Genomic DNA, 21,488 nt, shown 5'->3' with positions numbered 1-21,488 from the left:
AAGGGAATATAGTTTGAAGTCCCAAAAGGGGTCCCTGGTGGGGGACTCCAGCATGAAAACTTATTTGGCTGGCATCACATATTTTGAAATGTTGAAGGTGAATGCCTTTAGATGGAACTGTCTTTCATACCTTTCCTTGCTGGCCTGCCCCACGGCATTCATGGATGCAGCCTTTCTAAAATCTCTGCTGATCAGAGGTTTCTGGTCTTTTCAGACAACAGGGCATTCTTTGAGAGCAACCTTGCCCTTTCACTGATAATTTTCGCCAATGACAGATCTTTCAGAGTCCTCTTCTCATTGTATACGTGTTTCTTTTTCTTTTCTTTTTTTTAAAGCTTTTTAATTTTTATTTATTTTTAATTTGAGAGAGAGCACGCACATGTATGCACACATGGGAGAAGGGCAGGGAGAGAGGAGAGAGGGAATCCCAAATGGGCTCTGCGTTGTGGGGCTCGACCCCACAAACCTGTAAGATCATGCTCAAGCTGAAATCAAGAGTCAGATGCTTAGCCAACTGAGCCACCCAGGCATCTTGTTTCTTTTCCTTTTATGAACTCCTCTTGAGTGGGTCTCATGGCCCACTCTACATATTTACCCAATTCTTATGAGTGACATGTCAGGGAGGCAGCCAGACTGCCATCTATCTGCCTTATGTTGGATTAAATCTTATCAACCGGGAGCAGATGGCAGCCATATTGTTGTCTACCTATCCATACACAGAGAAACTAGGTATTGCAGCTTTAATCCAAAAAGAAAAGAAAAGGAAAAAACCCCAAACAACTACAAGTTTTGAACTTCAAAAGTAGAGAGACACACACAAAAAACCCTTCACCCTTCCTTCCTCCCCAGATCCCAAGGGCAAAGGCAGGGTCTGACCTTCAAATATATATTGGAACTTATGCTGCTGAAGGCTGGCACTCATGGCCTCTTCAATGGCGCTGATGTCTTTGTTGAGCTTGACCACCAGAGGGTCATAATCCATACTTTCCACATTAGCGACAATGGCATAGTTCCCCTCCTTTGCAAGGGGGATGAGATAATGGAAACAGTGAACCCTAAGAGAGGCAAGGATGGAGAGAGCAGTTAGTAACACGTTTTCCTGATGAAAACAATAATCTTCTTGTGACAGAACACCTAAACACTTAAAGCAGCTGTGGCTCTGTAAATATTTATGTACTCCTCGGCTCATTCACTGGAAAGCCACCTAGTAAGTGAGAGATCTTGAGCAAGTCAGCTTCCGTGATCCTCACTTGCTTAATCCAAACATTGGGGATGAGGAGTAAATGAACTCTAAAATTCCTTTAAAAAAAAAAAAAGACGTTTATTTTTGAGAGAGGGAAAGGCAGGCAGTGGGTGAGCGGGAGAGGGCTAGAGACAGGGAGGCACAGAATCGGAAGCAGGCTCCAGGCTCCAAGGTGTCAGCACAGAGCCCGATGCGGGGCTCGAACTCTTGAACCGCGAGATCATGACCTGAGCCGAAGTCGGACGCTTAACCGATTGAGCCACGCAGGCACCCCTAAGATTCCTTTCAAAGACTGGATTATACGCATACTGTGAAAAGCATTATATCTTTCAATGGATATTACTATAGTGAAAATGAGAGGCAGAGGTCACAGAGCTCTAACGAGCAGGCTTTGGAATGAGACTACTTTGGTGTCAATTCCCAATTCCAACATGTTCTAGCTGTGTGATTCTGGGCAAGTTACTTTCTCGGTTTCCTTGTCTAGATGATGCCCACACCTACCTCAGAAGGTGCTCGGAGGAGCTGGTGAACATAAAGCATACAGCACAGGCCTGGCACAAAGCAAGTGCATAGTAAGTGTTGGCTATCATTGCTATTATCATATTTATTATTATTCATCTATTACTTAAGTAAAACACCAAAATAAACTTACTTATTTAAAAATAAAATTGTGCTCGGCCTTGGGAATGTGCGACATGATTTATGCCCTTAAACACTCCCTAGCCTAGTCGGGCAGACTGAGGAAAAAAAAAAAAAAAAAGAGATAGAGACAGAGACCAAAAGAAGGCAGCGTCTCACTCAGAAGCACATGTATCCATGTGCCATGGAAACCTGCCATGGAGCGTCAGGAAAGGTTCACAACAGGAGGTGATACTTAAGTAAGAAAGATGATCTGAATGAGCTTGAGGAAGGAGTGCATTCCTCTGTTGACATGGCCTGATCACTCTGACCATGCACAGTTCTTAGGGTCTTTTTGGTAGTTACTGGTAACTGCCAAAGAAGTCTGAGATGGGTCAAGACAGGCCACTCCATAACCTTTGTGTTAAGCTGTAACGAAAGCAGGTTTCGCTCCAAATAATTCTACCGCACATATAGGCGTTTCTTAAAAAACCAAGACCAAAACCTTCCATCCGTTGGCGGGCACAGTTCAAACAGTCTGTCCTATAAGCTCAGTGAAGTCCTAATTATTGTTTTAGGTGCTGTGTCTGATCGTACCACGGGAGGTTCAGAGTCAAGATTCTGGTACCCTTCTAGTCTGCACTAAGCAATAGGAAATACTCCTAAACAAATGGCTGCAAAAGCCTTGGGCCTTATCCCCAGTGCTGGATCTTTAGGCTTGGCTTTCATCTTTCTTTTTTAAAGTAAGGTTTGCTGAGAAATAATGTATCAACAGTAAAAAAAATCACCCTTTTTAGTGTATTTTGGAGTGTAGTTTTGACAAATCTACACAGTTGTACAATCGCTACTATGATCAAGTTCTAGAACAACAGCATCACTCCTAGAATTCCCATGAGCCCCTCTGCAGTCAACCCCTACCCATACTCCAAGGCTCTGGCAACCGCTGACCTATCTATGCTCCCTTCCTATAGTTCTGTCTTGTCCAGAGTGCCATATAAATGGAATCATAGAGTATGTAGCTTTCGGAGTTTGGCTTCTCGTGGTCAGCCTGAGGCATCTGTGACTTATCCACTTTAATGTTCATTCCTTGTGACTGCTGAGCACATCTCCACTGTATGGAGGTACCACAATTTAACCATTCGTCCGCTGACATCTGGACTGTTTCTACTCTGGGGTGATATCACAAAAAGCTGCTTCAGGTACGGGATTTTGGGTAAATACAAATTTTCATTTCCAATGGGTAAGTACTAGAATCGCTGGGTCATGTAGATATTTTAATTTTATAAGAAACTGCCAAACTATTTTCCAAAGGTGCTATGCCATTTCGCTTTCCTACCAGCAGCGTATGAGAGTTCCAGATGCTGAGCATCCACACCAGCACCTACTGTCATCAGTTTTTAAAAAGATTTTAGCTTTACTGAGGTATAACTGATCTATAATACTGTGAGACACTGTAAGTACACATCATGATTTGATATACACATTCCTTGTGGAAGGCTTTCCCCAGTCTGGTTAATGAACATGTCCATCACATATTTATTCTTTTTTTTTTTTTTTTTTTTTTAACCATGAGAACATTTAAGTTCTACTTTTAGCATCTTAACAAATTTCAATTATACAATACAGTGTCATCAACCATAGTCACCATGTTTTAAATTAGATTCTTGGGCCTTATTCAAACCTTATAGCCAGAAGTTTGTACCTTCACCAACCTCTATTTCCCCCAGTCCCAGCCACAACTTTCCTATTCTGTTTCTATGACTTTGACTTTTTTTTTTTCAATTCTGCATATAAGTGCCACCATGCAGTATTTGTCTTTGTCACACTTAGTTCACTTTGCATAAAGCCTTCAGTGTTTGTTAGTTTAAAAAAAAATTAATAGAACACATTCTAATAGATGTGTACAGTGATATCTCATTGTGATTTTAAATGTTCAGTTTCCTAATGACTAATGATGTTGGGCATATTTTCATGTGCTTGTCTGCCATCCATATACCTTTGTGCTCATAATTCTTGCCCACCTTTTTTAATGGGTTGTTTTGGGTGTTCTTTATATGTTCTGGATACAACTCCTTTATTAGATATGCATTTTACAAATATTTTATCTCACTCTTTGGCTTGTCTTTTCATTTTAGTGATGTCTTTTTAAGAATGGTTTTCGGGGCGCCTGGGTGGCTCAGTCGGTTAAGCGGCTGACTTCCGCTCAGGTCATGATCTCGCGGTCCGTGAGTTCGAGCCCCGCATCGGGCTCTGTGCTGACAGCTCAGAGCCTGGAGCCTGTTTCAGATTCTGTGTCTCCCTCTCTCTGACCCTCCCCCATTCATGCTCTGTGTCTCTCTGTCTCAAAAATAAACGTTAAAAAAAAATTAAAAAAAAAAAGAATGGTTTTCAATTTTGATGGACTTCAATTTATCACTTTTTTCTTTTTGGATGGTGTTTTTCGGGTCCTATGTAATAAATCTTGGCCTAAACAAAGTCACAGAATTTCTTTCCCTATGTTTTCTTCTAGAAGTTTTATAGTTTTAGGTTTTATAATTTTGTATAGGATGTGATGTATTCTTATAACCTGCTCATGCAGGGGAATCTAAGTATCTTGACTATCAGTTCATTTTCATTATCAGTGGTGATCTAATAGCTGCATCAACTAATGACTAATTTCGCCAACGAAAGTTTATACTGGCATTCATCTGCTAATTGGCAAGGTGTATAGTGTTATCAAGATACTAGTAACTGCACTGGTTGCAGTGCCCTCCGGAAGGTGACCCTTCTGATAGAATGAAAGTTGACCAATCTGGGGTGGGATTCATGACTAGGGAAATTGATGGCTACTGTGGTTGACATTTAAACTGAGCAGCTCTTAGCTGAAAGTAAGATCAAGCCATCAGTGCTAAGGTATTTTTACAGTAAATTACAGATGACATAACTCTAGCAAGGGAAGACTCTGGACAAAGGCATGAGGGTGTGAATGAAGGTTGGTTTTGAGGAATGACAAGTGGTTCCTTTTGGTATGCAGAGATCACATATGAAGACAGGGGCATGAGGTGAGGCTGGGGACATGGGTAGGTCATTCAGCTTTGGAGGCCATCTAAGGATTCTGGGTTTCACCTGAGAATGGCTTCTAGGGAGCCTTAGGATTTTAAGAGGTGGAATGACATAATCAGATACAAGCTTTGGCAAGATCACTCTAGCACAGTATAACGGGTGGGCTGATGGTGAAGAATGGGAGCAACTGAAAGGAGAGAGACTGCTTGGGACATTCTCCTGAATTGGAGGTGAGCGCTTCTAAGATCCTGAAGTGAGTGGCAGAAGAGAGAAGTAAGACGGCTTTAAGGTACGATCTTCCTCTCCCCCAGTGATTAGAGGTGAAAAAGAAAACAGTCGCTGGCCAATGTCAAATTCAAAAAGTGTTTTCTTTGGATTCTGGCATGTTGTTGCTGACCTTAACACGACCTTGGCATTAAGGTTTTCTGCAAATATTGCTGATTACACAGGAGGGTGGTTGATTTTCAGAAATTGCACACTCAGGATCCCAACAGTGACAGGCGGTTGCTGTTGAACCCACTTAGAGCCCTCCTGATGGCGAGAGAAATCAGCCGATAAAGGTGACATTCTTGGCATCTTGGACTCAAATGGCAACTTAATTTTCTTCTTCTAAAGTTCAAATAGGAAAAAAAAAAACACCACTTCAACAATTTTAAATGGTCTCACCATGTCTTTCACTTCTTGGGGGTGTCATTTGCCTTAGGCTTCAAACTGTGGAAAGGGGCTGATTATTGGTTAAATGTGACCGAAAGTGACGCAGGTAAAATGTCAAATGCTCTTTGGACGGGTCCTTAAATGCAGAACCTACTGGATTTGAGAACACTTTCTGGCTTGAACTTTAACATGTTACAAAAAAATACGGGCTACGGATATAAAAAAAAATTGGTGAAAAAGACACACTTGGGCGTTTGAAATTGTTCTGGACTTCTCGCTAGCATTTTCCATGCTTTTTTCTCCCTGGTAATTTCTGTGGTGCTATATTATTTCAGTGGCTTCTGGGGTAAAAGTACCAGAGACAGTACCTACCCAGGCACTTCTTCATTGCACCAGCTCCTGAGTGACAGGCCCTGAGTTCTAATTCTCTTGTACGGCAGGATGGGAGCAAAACAAACGCTAGCAGATTCTGGTGACAAGGGTGATGCTGGCCATGCATCTCTGTACTTCTTAGCATATGGTGAAAACAGAGTCTCCAAACCAATTCATTTTCTTGAAAGGGCAACAGGTTTTGGTTGGAGAAATAGCACGTGTTTTATCGAGGCTTGATTTCAAACCAGCTAATTCGCAAGAAGCATTCAGGTTTTTATTGAGCACCTAATATGTAGCAGGACTGTTCCAGGTTCTGGGGCCACAGGAATGAACAAGGCACACCTGATTCCTGCCTTCTGGGAGCCGAGAGTCTCTTCCACGGTCACGCGCTGTGGATATCCAGAGCGCTCAGCAGTCTCCTTATTTCAGCATTATTTTTTTTTTTTTAATTTTTTTTTTCAACGTTTATTTATTTTTGGGACAGAGAGAGACAGAGCATGAACGGGGGAGGGGCAGAGAGAGAGGGAGACACAGAATCGGAAACAGGCTCCAGGCTCCGAGCCATCAGCCCAGAGCCCGACACGGGGCCCGAGCCCACGGACCGCGAGATCGTGACCTGGCTGAAGTCGGACGCTTAACCGACTGCGCCACCCAGGCGCCCCTCAGCATTATTATAGGACCGTGTACGGATCCTATACGTACGGCCTATTGATATAGTGTCATCAACCGTATAAACAGATGCACACAAAAGTGCACATCCCTGTGACAAGGAATGAATGAAGTGTGTCCACATTCATTATCTGAGCCATCCATGGAGCTTTCTGCCTAGTGTCATCTACCATACTTTCAAAGGGACAAAGACAATATGAAGCACATTCATAAGAAAGCAACCTGAATGCTGAAACCATGTTATAAGATGAAGGAGTTTAACTTTGAGAAAATAAACATGTTTAGTGCTCTGAGCGAAAGTCAAGGAAAGAGAATTCTGCATCCAGGACTCTAAAACTCGGTCCTTTTTGTTCTTCATGCTTACAATGACCTTTTTCTGTTTTTAAACGAATGTTGAAGGAGATAGAGCAATGGGTAGTTTCTTGTAGAGTTAACAAATAATGACTAAAATATGTTCAGCATTAAGAATAGTACTGTCATGATGTACCAAAATAAAAAGGACAGACTAGAGGTTGAGGATTTAAAAGACTTCCTCAAATGTGTTGAAAATCTCCCACTTGGAATTAACTAGAGGACAAGCAGCTAATTCTGAATGTGGAAGACACTGTGCTCCCAACACAATCACTAGCATAAATTCCAGGAGCTGTGATAGTAATTAATTTGATGTTCCCTTGCTTTTCTGTGCAACCCGGGTAACAGAGGCATAAGAATGTTACTGTTTTTTGTTTTGGTTTTTGTTTTGTCTATTGCATTTATCTATTCATAGAAACCACCCGATTTATTTCACTGTCAGCCTGTAAATAAATAGAAAACAAATCTACAAACTATCGTAAAACAAGTCAGAAAACACAGAGGAAGAGCCTTTCTTTCTGGACAGCTGCATGTGAGAAACAAAATTGGAAATAATGCTGGGTAAAACATTTCAAATCTGCAATGCTTCTTCTCTTACTCCACTCACAAGGTGCTCATAAGCAATTAAGAAGTAACTCACTGGACAAGATAATGAAGAATGAAAAAAGCACGAGGCGTACAAAAGAAATGACATCCACAATACATTATCAATTTGGCTTTGCCTGAGCACACCTGAAGATATCCAAGTTCTTTTTTTTTAATGTTTATTTATTTTTGAGAGAGAGAGAGAGACAGAGAATGAGTGGGGGAGGAGCAGAGAAAGAGGGAGATGTGGGGGAGGAGCAGAGAGAGAGGGAGACACAGAATCCGAAGCAGGCTCCAGGCTCCGAGCTGTCAGCACAAGCCTGATGCAGGGCTCGAACCCACGAACCGTGAGATCATGACCTGAGTCAAAGTTGGACGCTTAACCAACTGAGCCACCCAGCACCCTAAAGGTATCCAAGTTCTAACTGGAGTCCAAACATGTGAACCAAAATCCTATTTACATTTTTTTTAACATTTATTCATATTTGAGAGTGAGAGAGACAGAGCATGAGCGAGGGAGGGACAGAGAGAGGGAGTCACAGAATCTGAAGCAGGCTCCAGGCTCCGAGCTGTCAGCACAGGGCCCGATGCAGGGCTCGAACTCACGGACTGCGAGATCATGACCTGAGCTGAAGTCGGACACCCAACCGACTGAGCCACCCAGGCGCCCCCTCCCCCCATTTTTTTAAAAAACATTTATTCGTTTTTGAGAGTGAGAGAGGCAGAGCATGAGCGAGGGAGGGACAGAGAGAGGGGGTCTATTTACATTTTTAAAAACTTAATATAGTAAAGACTCCAAACGAGAAAGCAAAATACTCCATAAACTTTAATAACGTCTCATGGTAATATAGAAGAAAATGTATCACCCTTTCTGATGTAATGTATATAGTCTCTGATCTTGAGTTTTCTGATCCTGAAGTCCCAAAAGCCTCTATCCAACTATCTGACATTGCTACCTAGAGGTCTAGGAAGCATCTCAAACTGAACGTTTCCAAGACGGAAGTCTTGGCTTCCACCCCTCTCTCAACCTTTCTCCTCCCTTCAGACTTTCTCACCTCAGTTAGTTAATGGCCCTGGCATCCACATAATTACTCTCACCCCAAAGCTGGTGGTTTTCCTTGGGTCCCCTCTTTCACTGCCACCAGCCCCTGCGCCCGACCCAGTCGATCAACACATTTCATCAGCTCTACCTTTGGGATGTATCTCAAACCAACCCTTGGCACACCTCCACCTGTTACTCTGGTGCTCGTAACTGGTCTCAATGGTCGCTATGCTTCCATTCATATTTCTTCCTATCATCCCTTTTCCAAACGACAGTTAAGGTGCTCTTTTAAAAACGTAAATGCGGGGGGAGGGCGCCTTGGTGGCTCAGTCGGTTAAGAGTCTGATTCTTGGTTTTGGCTCAGGCCATGATCTCATGGTTTGTGAGTTCGAGTCCCACGTTGGGCTCCACAGCTGGCAGCCCCAGAGCCTGCTTGGGATTCTCTCTCTGCCTCTCTCTCTGCCTCCTCCCTGCTCATACTGTTGCTGTCTCTCTCAAAATAAATAAATAAAGACTTTAAAAAAGGTAAATGGATGAAAGAGTGAGTGAATGAATGAAGTTCTGTCCCTTGTCTACAACCCTTCTATGACTTCTTAATGCACTTAAAATAAAATCTGAACTATTTACTTGGTCTGAGGGTCGCTATAATGTGCCAGGCTTGGTGACCACACATGGTCAGGCTCCAGCCCGCCTCTTTATGTATCCCTTCCACTCCTCCCACCTCCTTGGTCATAGGGCTATGGTTATACTGGACCCCTCTCCATTCCTCAGCACTGCCAAGCTCGATTTTCTCAGGACCTTGGAGTGTTGCCCTCTCCGTCTGAAATTCTTTTCTCCTGGGGCTTTGTACAGATGGCTCCTTCTTGTTATCCTGTCAATTTTCTCTGACCACACTATTAAAAAACAAAAAAACAAAAGAGCCAATCCCCCTTTGTAGTCAAACCCCTCTACTCCCTGCACTGTCCATTATGACAGCACTAGCCACGTGTGGCTATCAAGCACTTGAAATGTGACCAGTCTGAATGTCAAGGTGCTGTGAGTGTAAAATATGCAAATTTAAAAGGCTTAGTACACAAAAAGGCAAAATAGCTCATTAATAATTTTCAGGTTACATGCTGAAATGATAATATTTGTGATACACTGGTTTAGATAAAATAGATTATAATTTATGTCTCTCTCTACTATTTCAAATGTGACTATTAGAAAATTTTAATTATCTATGTGGTTTGAACATATAGCTCACTTTACATTTTTGTTGGCTAGCATTGCTTGATTCCATTATGCTATTTTATTTTGTTTGTTGCACTTTTCGGAAATTATCTTTTTTGTTCACTCATTGGCCATATTCCCCCATTATAATGTAGCTCCATGAGAGCAGGAACCTTGAGTGTTTTTTTCATTGCCGTATCCCAATTTCTAGAACACTGCCCGGCACAAAGAGGGCACTCGGTAAATGTTTACTGAATGAGCAAACGATTGAAAACTTCCCAGTCTTTTCTTTCTACCATTTCCATAGTTGTGGTAAGAGAGGCCAGCAAACCTGAGAATGTTCTACACTGCAGGGGAAGGAAAGAGTCCAAGAATATGGGATGCCATATTCAAAGATGTTTGAAACTTTTCTCCTCAGTTATTATCTAACATAACCTCCTCCTGGGCTTTAAGTTCTTGTAGGAAGGGCCCATGGTTCTTGCATCCATACACTTCCTTACTGATTAGCAGAGTATGTCGGTAAAAATATCAGTGACAATAAAGTCACCATAATCGCAGAACTACCACACTTGAGCCCTTATTTTGTGGCCGGCATTGTACTTATTATTTATTATTTCATTTTTAAAGTCTCTAAGTGAGGAATTATTGTTGTATTTTTAAGATGAGAAAACAGGACTAGTAAAGGTCACTAACTGACTTAAGATGGACCAGTTAGCTGGTAGGGACATTCAAATCCACATCATGCTGATGTCACAAGCCATGCGAACACTGAATCACCACGCTGATGATACAGCACATGCTGAAAAACTTTTACCGTGACTGATTAACACTAAAAATCACGTTCAGTGTAAAAAAAAAAAAAAGGACAGCATCAAAACTCAGAATCAAAAGTTGTGGTGACACTCCCCAGAAAGCAGCAAGCGATTTATGACCCACTGTGCATTCAAAGAGCAAAGCCCTGGCTTGGCTGTGTCGTACCTGACTTCCAGGTGTAGGACCAGCAAGCAGCGGTCAGCCATATCCTGGAAAGATCTGGCAAGTTCGCTCAGAGTCTGCATGATCTGCTCCGACACTGGGGGAAGATCCATGTTCACGTGGCTCTCTTGAGCAGGAGACAGCACTGAAAGAAATGGGGAGAAAACCCCAGTCACTGCACTAGGTGCCCACAGATTTGTTTGAAGCGACGCACTATTTTGTTGTTCATCGTGTTTTGACCAATTTGGCTAATGTCAGTGTTGGCAGCATGAGACGTCCAAGACATGACAGCCTACCTCTGTACTCGATTCAACACCGATCGTCTGCAATCAACTCACAGAATTATAGAACAGAAACTCAGAGCTGGAAGTGACTTTAATCGTCATCTGGCCCAACCATGTGGTCTCTGCTTGTGTCCCTTGTACATCTTCAAGTGGCTGTTGCGCTTCTGGTTGTATTACTCACGCAAATGTTTACGAAAGAAAATTCGATACCTTTTAAGGCAGCCTACTTCATCTCTGAAGGATTTGACCATCGATATCTAGCCGTTATCTGTTGCCGTTAATTTCTTTTTTTTAAGTTTGTTTATTTTGAGAGAGAGAGAGAGAGAGAGAGAGAGAGCACGCACATGCACACATGTGTACACAAGCGAGTGAAAGAGAGAGTGGGAGAGACAGAGAATCCCAAGCAGGCTCTGTGCTGTCAGCCGTCAGTGCAGAGCCTGACGTGGGGCTTGAAGTCACTCACGATGCTGAGATCATGACGTGAGCTGAAACCAAGAGTCGGATGCTTAACCAGCTGAGCCACCCAGGCGCCCCTGTTGCCATTCAATTCTAATCACTGGCTCTGATCCTACCAACTTGGCAATCATTGCCCTATATGCTGGTACTTCAAGTATTGAAGATATCCCCTCTTTTGGCTTCCCTGAAGTCTTCCCCTTCCCAGGCTAACTGTCCCCAGTTTTTCAGGTATTCCTCAAATAACCAGATTGAATTATTTTATAATTCTCATAATTTGCTAACAAAAACATTCTGTCCCTTGAAATGTGTAGTAAATACTACAGTAGGTCTGACCTTTCTAGAGAGAATGATCAGCCCCCCTGTTCTGGATGCTATGCTGTTTGCACGTAAGCCCGAAATCTTCTTGGGGGGGGGGTTAGGCAGAGCACGCTGTATTCTACTTTAACTTGTACAGAGCTTATAATCAGTTAAAAGCCCCAAAAGGTCTTTGTGGAAAATCTGAGAAAGCTACCTTCTGTATCCCTATCAAGTAATTGACAAAATTTAACAGCAAAAGTGCGAACCACATTTGTGTCTAGACTTCTGCTGCATATCCCGTTACCCACAGTTTCTCAAAGATCACCAGCAATTAACTTGGCAATTTCATTGAGGAGTTCTTAGTTCTCTAGAGTTTCCAAGACTGGCTTTGAATCCTGTCTCCACTACTTACTTATTATGTGACTGAGCGCTAAATCCTTAAATTATGTCTGCCTCAGTTTCTCGCTGTCAAATGGAGATAACAGTACCTATGACATGGGGCTTTGGGGGGGCATTAAATGGGCCATTGTAGGTAAGACACATAGAAGAACAGCATGTCAATCTCCCTTAAGATTATACAAATAATAAGCAATTATCATTATTCATTGGCATGTGACTTGTCCAGGTTAAGAGTCTTAAGCTTAATTATAGCAACAAGGTACTTAAAAGGTAATCCCATCTCGAAATTCCGTTACTGGTATTTTTTGCTTTTCCATCTGAAAATTCTTCTGTCAGAGGACGCAGTATCTTTTGGAAGAAAGGCTCCTGGGATCTAGGGCACGTAAGATTTGGCAAAGCATCACTGACTAACTCAGGAGGGGTTTGCCTCACAGGGTAGAGAGTCACATCTGACTACAGCGGTGTCTGCAGTCAAGCCTTTCACAGCTGCATCTGTTTCTGGACTTTGCTAAGCCCAGAGAAGGACCCAGAGAGACAGTCCAGCTTCATAAGGCCAAGATCTCCTCTGGAGAACCAGACTTTAATACGTGGCAAAGATTAAACAAAAACCAAACAAACAAACAAACAAATTCAGGCCAAGGGATCTGATCTGTAAGGAAGAAGGAAATGCAGTGAAATAGTCTTCGCATTACTGCCAGCCCTGGCATCGTTCAAGATGCTCACCACCTCGATCTGTAGGAATGGACACGTGGCATGGTGCCGCCTCTCTCAGGTTAACACTGGTCATGCTGTACGACTGCGAGGTGAGATCACTGCCTTCATAATGTTTTCATTTGGCAGGCTGGATGAAAGTGCCTACGAGTAACATTTTTCTAATACTTCAAAGCATGTTAGGGCTTTTGAGTCCCTGGACTCCACTGCCGAATGACGGTCAGTTACTGTGGTTTGAGAGCTCTTTAAGTGCCAACGATAAGGTGCAGAAATCAGACCCTGAAGAAATCAGACGCCCGGCTTGAGGTCCAGAGTTATACCGATCTCCTAAACTCCATCAAAGGCATTCTAGACAAATTCCACCAAGGAAGTTAAATTAAAAAAAGAATCCAAGTAGAGTAAGTTCATGGAAGAGAAACAGTCCAGATAAAACTTGGAGTGAGTGAGGTAAAAAGGAGATTAAAAAGGCAGTGCACTGTACATTTCACTTGGCTGTAATCTACAACAAAAACATAACATTTTAGTAAAGGAGCATGAAAAATCACAGCCCAGAGTTCTACTGAAAAGCTGGCCTCTGAATTCCTGAGGGCTCACTGAAATTTGCGAAGTTTTCTTAACAGGAAGGAATAGACTGAGCCAAAAACTGCTGAGCACGGCAAACAAATACAACACAAAATAAGGAACTCTCTCTTAAATGTCCAGTGGAAATCTACAAATAAGCAGTGCTGACGGAATTGGCTTGGGATATAGTCAAGATAGAAGGCTACTGGACACACACAAACGGACATATCCTTTTAGAGGCTATGTGGTTATAGATCTTGGGGATTGTTCTTCATATCAGCAAAGCCCACATATACTAGACTTTAAAAATGTTAGTACTTGCTCATTTAATTAAAATATACACTTTGAGCTGTTTTGCTAATACTAGGGAGGGGTCGCATCAGATCATTCGTCCTATTCCATTCCTCTTACAACCATTGTATAAAAGCAGGCATCTTTGAGACTCCTAGCTAACTAATTGTGGCAATGTAACTGTGGCTTTCTGTACTCAATTGATTGGTCTATATGAGGATGCTGACACTTGCTCTCTAGGGCAGACACTGCTTGGTTAGGTGAACCGACACATATTTCCAATTCTCCCCTGCTCACTCTGCAAGACTCCAGAAACCTAAATGCTTGCATTCCGAGCCTTGTTTGTAGCTAGAGGAGGCCATGTGTCACCATTTGCCCAACGACCTTCAAACAGACTCTTCAGTGGCAGCTTGATCTAATCCTGGACCAATTCTGCCACCCATCTTTTGATGGGGAAACAAAAGTACGGGTCGTTGCCGCAAAAAAATTTCTGGCTCTTCATCTCAAGAACACCTTCCATGCCCCTTGTCCTTCCTCTGCCAGTGCTTGGTTTGGCTCTTTCCTGTTCTTGGCAGCCTTCCCAAATTTGTGCTGCTGCTTTGTCCTTCCTATTCTCTCCTCACCCCTCTCTTAAGGACCTCAGATTCTCATGAAGACTTCAAAGGAATCGTCAACACGTGCTTTCTCTGTGGTCTTGCCTCTTCTATTAACTTTTCCATGTGTCATAATCCTTCTGCCTTCACCACATTATTACATCGTTATTCGGATGATATCCTAATTGCCAAATCCAATGGGTGCTTTTCAGTCCTAACTTCAGAAAGGTTCTCTGCTACGTTCAATTTTTCTTAATTTCTGTTCTCTTTTGGCTTAGATGGCACCCTACACCCCTGGAGGTACTTTTACGTCTCTGACATTGTTTTCATTGTCTCTTTCCCTGGATCCTCTCCCTGTAGCCCACCCACGAGTGCTGGTGTTCCCAGGCCTTTTTTCTCTATTCATTTCCCTTACTTGTCATTCTGTATGTTCTGAGTGAGCTCATCCATTTTCATAGTTTTTGCTATTACCTAGGGACTGGTGACTCCTAAACTTCATGTGATCAAGTGTGTGCAGGCTAGCTTTACCTGTGTACATCACACAGGCATCTCAAATGCAATGTGTCCAAAACTAAGCTCATTATCTATCTTTGGCATTTACTCTTTACCCTGAATTCCCTTTCCATCGGGGGTGTGGCGATCTAGGAGTCTCAGCTGCAAACCTGAGAGTGATTTTTGAGCCTCTCCTTTCCCTCACTCTCCTCGGCAAAGGCTAATTTCTGCAAATTCCATTTCCTGTCTCTCAACAGCTTTAAAAAAAAATTTTTTTTTAATGTTTATTTTCGAGAGACAGAGAGAGATAGAGCATGAGCAGGGGAGGGGCAGAGAGAGAGGGAGGGAGACACAGAATCCGAAGCAGGCTCCAGGGTCTGAGCTGTCAGCACAGACCCGGATGTGGGGCTCGAACTCATGAGCCATGAGGATCGTGACCCGAGCCAAAGTTGGACGCTTAACTGACCGAGCCACCCAGGCACCCTTGTCTCTTAATATCTTTTGTCTTTTCTGGATCTGTTGTGATTTTCTTGGTTTAGCCCTCACCTCTTCCATGAACTACCACAATAGTAGGCCTCATGCCTGGCCTCTACCTTAATTCAACCCTCCATATTTAGCTCGCTAAATATGAGTTAGAGAAGTAGAGTTATTTATCTAAAACACAAATTAGACTTTGTCACCTCCTTGTAAAAATAACATCAGTGTTTCCCATTGCTGATATGTTGAAGTCCAAGCTCCTTAAACAACTAGGCTTCCCATGGTTTTTGGTTTCTGTCCAACACTTTAGTTTTTCTCCATCTTTCACCATTTTCTCCTTCCTTGCCAATTTATCTCCCTTCCTTCCCATCCTGGCCCTTTAATCTGACATCTTTTGAAAGCAAGTTCCCAAAACAGATCTTGCTGTTTTAAGGATTCTATACCTTCCATGGCTCTTAATCCCCTTTCTAAACTATTCGTGCTTTCTGGCTCAGGAAGTGTTTCCTGACTCTCCAGGCAGGGTCACTGGCTCCTCTGGGGGTTTTCTTTCCACATAATTCTATTACAGTAGTTATCATATTCCACTGGCATTATCTGTTTATCAGTATGTCCCCCTAGCAGATCATTAACTCCTTCAGGGCAGAGATTATCTATATATCTATATCTATCTATATCTGCTGGAGGCATGGCAGGAGCTCAATCAATGCTTTTTTAATTAAACAGAACAAGTGATTTAATTGACCAACGTGACAGGACAAAGAATTCACATAATAACAGACTGATAAAAATCAGGAAAGAGAAGGCAGAGCTTGCCACTTACAATTATAACTTCTTCCTTAGTTTCTTGAGTATATTTTGGGGGCTGAGTGGGGATATGGAAATAGCTCATTATAACTGGTGTCCTGGGCTATTCAGGAATCTTGCAGAAGCACAGGCTAAAGGCTTTCTGGTCAATTCCTACCGCCCAAGCACTCTCCTTATAAATTGTGTTGCCGTTAGAAGTCACTTTAATTTCCACCTAGTGGCAGCCAAGACTTGGGGGTCCTCTCTTTTTGACTGACTTAAAGTCCCCGGCATATCAAATAACCAGCATCTTTCAAGGAAAGCCAACATGCTGTCATGGAGGGGCAATCAGCCTAGGACATTAGGATGTCTCAAGTGGTTCCACATCCTAATATTAACCAGACTGAAATGTGTTTAAGTCTTAAAATTAGTCAAAATTGGACTCATTCAGACCCAGAAGAGCATCTGTTTTCAAGGATGCAGCTGCTCCACTTTCAGTGGCAACTTACTGTGACTTCTTTAATTGATTCATGTGAGGATGTCCTTGTGCATCTGCAATATTATCTAAAATTGCCACAATATTAGCTTAGACCGGTATCAGCTGTCGCGAAAGTGATAAATTGAAAAGGGAAAGATGGTTATCATGGCAGGAAAAGAAAGGTTAACTCTGTGAATTCCAGCTTTTCAGAAGATGGTTAAAAGACAATGAAGAATGATCCCATGAGATCTAATGGCTGGAAAACATTTTAGAAGATCAAATTTTGGTACAATCGTTATTTCTGACTCCCCTTGCTATCTGTATGGCAAAATGACAGACACCACAGAATGACGTCTGCTTGAACCCAGAATAAATTTACTTAATTTCTAATCTTCAGTTTCCCTGTTTAGAAAACTGTGGTAATAGCATCTTCCTCCCTCCCAGAGCAATGGGTTATTAGGTTCTGTAAATAATTTTGAGATCCTGTGATGTTGTTACCTGGCTGACATTTTTAAAAAATAAAAAAGTAGGACTGCTGATTAGGGCTGTGACATTAAGGACTCATGAGGCTCACGGAGTCAAAGGGGGCTGTGACAGGAGACCCTCCACCTAACTCTCCCCTCTCCTTAAATGCCTGAGGGATGTGCTACTGTGGAGCCCAACCCTGGGGTAGGATTTAAAGGCGTCAGACACTATGACGTTGTGGTTCCAAGATGGACCGTCAATGACAATGGGAGCTAGCTCTGTCCTCAGTCTTCTCAATTTTTCTGTGCCACCATCCCTACTTTTTATTCATTCCCTTGAATTATTTGCAAGCCTATACAAGCTAACCGTCTCCCTACCCCCGTGTTTTGTACACATTAGTCACTTTATAAGTGTTTGTTAAGTACGTCACTTATGTGTTTGTGAAGCCTACTGGCTTCTGGAAGCATAGGTGATCTTCGCGAACTGAAGGATCCACTGTCTTATTCGCGTCTAATTTGAATCTTCTCAGGACAGCGATGTCCTTTCTTTATCTGCCAATTACTCCAAACTAACGTTTCATGGTGACTCTTTTTCATCATTCATTCTTTTTTCCTGAAACACATTTTTAACCCCTCGCTATTCTTTGCCAGTCCTAGCTGTTGCCACTGTGATCAAATAATTTATTTTGTCACTCCTTGCCACCCACTGAACAATCCAGAACCTAGTTTGAAGTTCTTTTGCTACATTTTTGTATAAGAGCAGGCCTTATCTAAGAATCATGTTTCGTAGGTTCTCTTCATTTTGCTTCCTATTTCAAGAGCAATGGTTCTTTTTAAATAATAAGTAGTTCTTTTCGGTCCAGATTTCCCTAGAAGATTTGGGGGTGAACAAATAAAGTCAGTTGATTTTAAAAACCAAAATGTTGACTCAGATTGTTCCTTGGCCTATAGAATTCCAATGGCAAGGGACAGCGATGTATACGTTATTCAGATTAGACCATGTACATGCATCCATGTGTATAACCAACTCTGGAAATACAGCCTACTCTGTGAGACGTAACACCCAACCAATGAATTCTTTTACAGCTAATAGCTATGCGCCACGAATGCCAACCCTTTTCACCGCTGCTTCCAGAAGGAAGCTCTCTTTTGTCTACTCTTACAGGGGAAGAAGGACAAATGGAAGTGATTCCCCCCCCCCCCTCAAGTTGGGGTGGGAAAAAAATGGAAGGAATGCATTACCAGGAAGGGAAAAACGATCAAGAATGGAGGAACTAGGGCACAAAGTGATTGTGTCCTATTTATATTTGCTTTTCTAGGGTCTAATCACCTAATTGAGAATGTTGATGGTTAAAAAAAAAAAAATGTTTCAAGTGGGTACAGGAGGCGAAGACCTACTTTCCGTTCCGTGCTACTGTTATTTAAATGATGATGTGTTACACCTTTTCTCCTGTTAGTCATAGACTTATGGACAACATAACTTCGTGTTCTTTGGAACATCCCTCTGTCACCCCTTTCTTTCCCCTCTGAAATGTCTTATATTACCCTAACTGGAGGCAGTAATGCTTTGAGGAAGAAAAGGCATGCTTGTCCTACTTACCACCCAGCCTAACGACATAGATGTTCAGTAACATTTACGTAAGAATGTGTTATTAGAAGGCAAAAATAAAATAAAACAAAGCCCAAAGAGCAAACTTTCATAAAGAGCTCAGTTTTTTTGCTTTCTTTTTTTTATTATTATATGAAATTTATTGCCAAATTAGTTTCCATACAACACCCAGTGAAGAGCTCAGTTTTAAGGATGCTGCTTAAGAGTAATTTTCATCTCTATGAAACCATACTCTTTCGTCCTGCTTCCCAGAGGGACAGAATTTATCCTCTCACTTTTTATTACCCCTAGAACAACAGTTCTTTTTTTTTTTTTTTTTTTAATTTTTTTTTTTCAACGTTTATTCATTTTTGGGACAGAGAGAGACAGAGCATGAACGGGGGAGGGGCAGAGAGAGAGGGAGACACAGAATCGGAAACAGGCTCCAGGCTCTGAGCCGTCAGCCCAGAGCCCGACGTGGGGCTCGAACTCCCGGACCGCGAGATCGTGACCTGGCTGAAGTCGGACGCCTAACCGACTGCGCCACCCAGGCGCCCCATAGAACAACAGTTCTTAACCACTGTCAGCCTCACTTTCCTCATGTGTCTCCTCAGAGAGTTGTTGTGACGACCAAATGCAGAATGTGGCCCCTCGCACAGCACCTGCCACAAAGTTAGGGACCTCCTTCTTCTTCTTCTTCTGGCCTTCAGCACTGCTCACCTCACGCTGTATTTGCCTAGAGAGAGAGAGTCCCTGGTAGCTTGTGAGGTCTGTGAGAACAGAAGGAGTAACTTCCTTCTCCTGGCATCTCTCACAGACCATGGCTCTTCCTTAAACTGGGCAACAATGCCTGTTGAATGGAATCTTCACGCTAAGGACAAATCAAAGAATTTCGTATCTTTTTCTTTTCATTGAATCTCCACAACGCCTTTCAACCTAATGTTAAAGCTTATTAGCTTGGAACATTATTCCATTTTAGGGTAAGAAAGGCTAGGAGTGAAACTGAAGAATTATTCCAAATATTGACCTATGGAGGGAAAACAAGGGTCATTCGTGTAGGGCTCATTGCAAAGGGCAAAACAAAAATGAGAACCAAGATAAAAAAAAGGACAGTTGTTCCCTTAGGCTACCACAGGATAAGAGGCCGATTCTGAGCCAACAGGTTTAAGCCACACACTGCAGTTCTGTAGAGGGAAGATCACATCTTCTGCTACTCACAAAACGGCGCTTGATGGTAACAGGCCTGAGCAAGCCCCAGGTCATCCAAGGCCATTAGCTGGAGACTCCTCCTTCTATACAAGGCAAACCAGCACAGACACACTGGTTTTTACGCCTTGTGAGTGACAGTACAGACCTTAGTCCCCTTCGGTCCTGGGGGGGAAACATGAAGATTGATTTTTCCTTTATTCCAAATAATCCTCCCTGAGGCCTGGTAAAAACCTAATCATCGACTCAAAAGGCGTGTGGTGTGGCCAATTCAGCTCCTGCCGGATATGAAAGAGAAATGGAGGAAAAGCTAATGAACAGCTCCCGTCCTTGCTGCTGAAAGGCACTATTGTGGGACTCTATTAGATTTCCGCGGACTTTGTGAGCCTTTTGTATTTTGTAAAACCCTGCATCAAAAAGCATCTTGAGGTGTTAACAAATACTTAGGCAGATATTTTACGTGAATAAGCAACCCAGATGTAAGTTTCAAGAGAATTTCAGAGGCCAAAATATTATGTGGCAAAGAGATAACATTTAGTCATGTCTCAATGGGATCCTTCCGGCTTTAGCATTTGTAACTCTTCCAAAGAGCCTTTGGAGATGGCTTGTTCACAGCGTAAATCAGAAACATGAGGTCCATCTACAGATAGTGAAACCAAACCACACAGAAAGCAAGCATGCTGCCCGAGACGACACTGGTAAGCAGGGGCCACAGATGACGACAGAGATGAAGGGGTTAAAGGGAACATCCTGCACTGGGTCTCTCTTGCACTGGACTTCTCCCAGGGGCTTTTTCTTCAGGACTTTCCTATTCAGGCAGCTACATCATCCATATATTTGGACTGGAGTTGAAAAGTAATCATTATCTTCTTGACCTACAGCAGATACAACTTCGCTTTTATCTCTGTATCCCGGTAAAAGGAGGGTCAGGTACCTACCTCACAGGAGTCTGATGATTAGATGAGAAAATATAGGGGCGCCTGGGTGGCTCAGTCGGTTAAGCGTCTGACTTCGGCTCAGGTCGTGATCTCACGGTTTGTGAGTTCGAGCCCTGCATCGGACTCTGTGCTGACAGCTTAGAGCCTCGAGCCTGCTTTGGATTCTGTGTCTCCCTCTCTCTCCGCCCCTCCCCTGCTCGTGCTCTTTCTCTCTCTCTCAAAAATAAAATAAACATTAAAAAAATTTTTTTAAATGAGAAAATCTACAAAGGCTTAGAATAGTATTTGACACACAAGCGCTTAATATACGGCAATTGCTATTACCATCACAATGACTATTGTTACTTATTCAAACAATGATGTACTGACTGAATAAATAACAACAACCCAGGTTCCTTCTCCTTCGTCCGTCGCTTTCGGTCGGCTTTGGAACAATCAGAGTAGCTTTACACAGCGAACGGCAAAGCCCTCACGAACTACTGTTAGTGTAGAACAGAGCAGGTAGAATCGTAGATGCGCTGGTCACTCTGATCCTATTGCTGTGAGGACAACACACACGCAACTGACATATCCGGAAGACAGAGTTGTCCCTGCCACCGAGCACACAGACAGTCACGGAGACCAGCTGTGGAGGTGGTGACGGCTCCCTCTGAGGCTGCAAGTAACAAATACAGGGAGGACGCACTTGCTAACACATGGTGCCGGATCTG

General features: G+C 42.7%; 1 protein-coding gene across 1 annotated transcript in view; it reads right to left on the bottom strand.

The window, feature by feature from the left end:
* Positions 1 to 21,488, bottom strand: part of EXOC4 (exocyst complex component 4) — a 756,122-nt gene that overhangs the window by 60,216 nt on the left and 674,418 nt on the right. Inside the window, exons 15-16 of the mRNA XM_047095756.1 lie at positions 10,764 to 10,905; positions 877 to 1,055 (exon numbers count right to left, since the gene is read on the bottom strand). Coding sequence (XP_046951712.1) covers positions 877 to 1,055; positions 10,764 to 10,905 — 321 coding nt within the window. The remainder of the gene's footprint in view (positions 1 to 876; positions 1,056 to 10,763; positions 10,906 to 21,488) is intronic.

Source organism: Lynx rufus, unplaced genomic scaffold (assembly GCF_022079265.1).
Source record: "Lynx rufus isolate CCGP_SWC_20201006 ecotype Redwood Valley unplaced genomic scaffold, mLynRuf1.p SCAF_4, whole genome shotgun sequence".
Classification (NCBI taxonomy): Eukaryota; Metazoa; Chordata; class Mammalia; order Carnivora; family Felidae; genus Lynx; species Lynx rufus.
The sequence above is the reverse complement of the archived record's forward strand: the minus strand, read 5'-3'. Positions and strand labels throughout refer to the sequence as shown.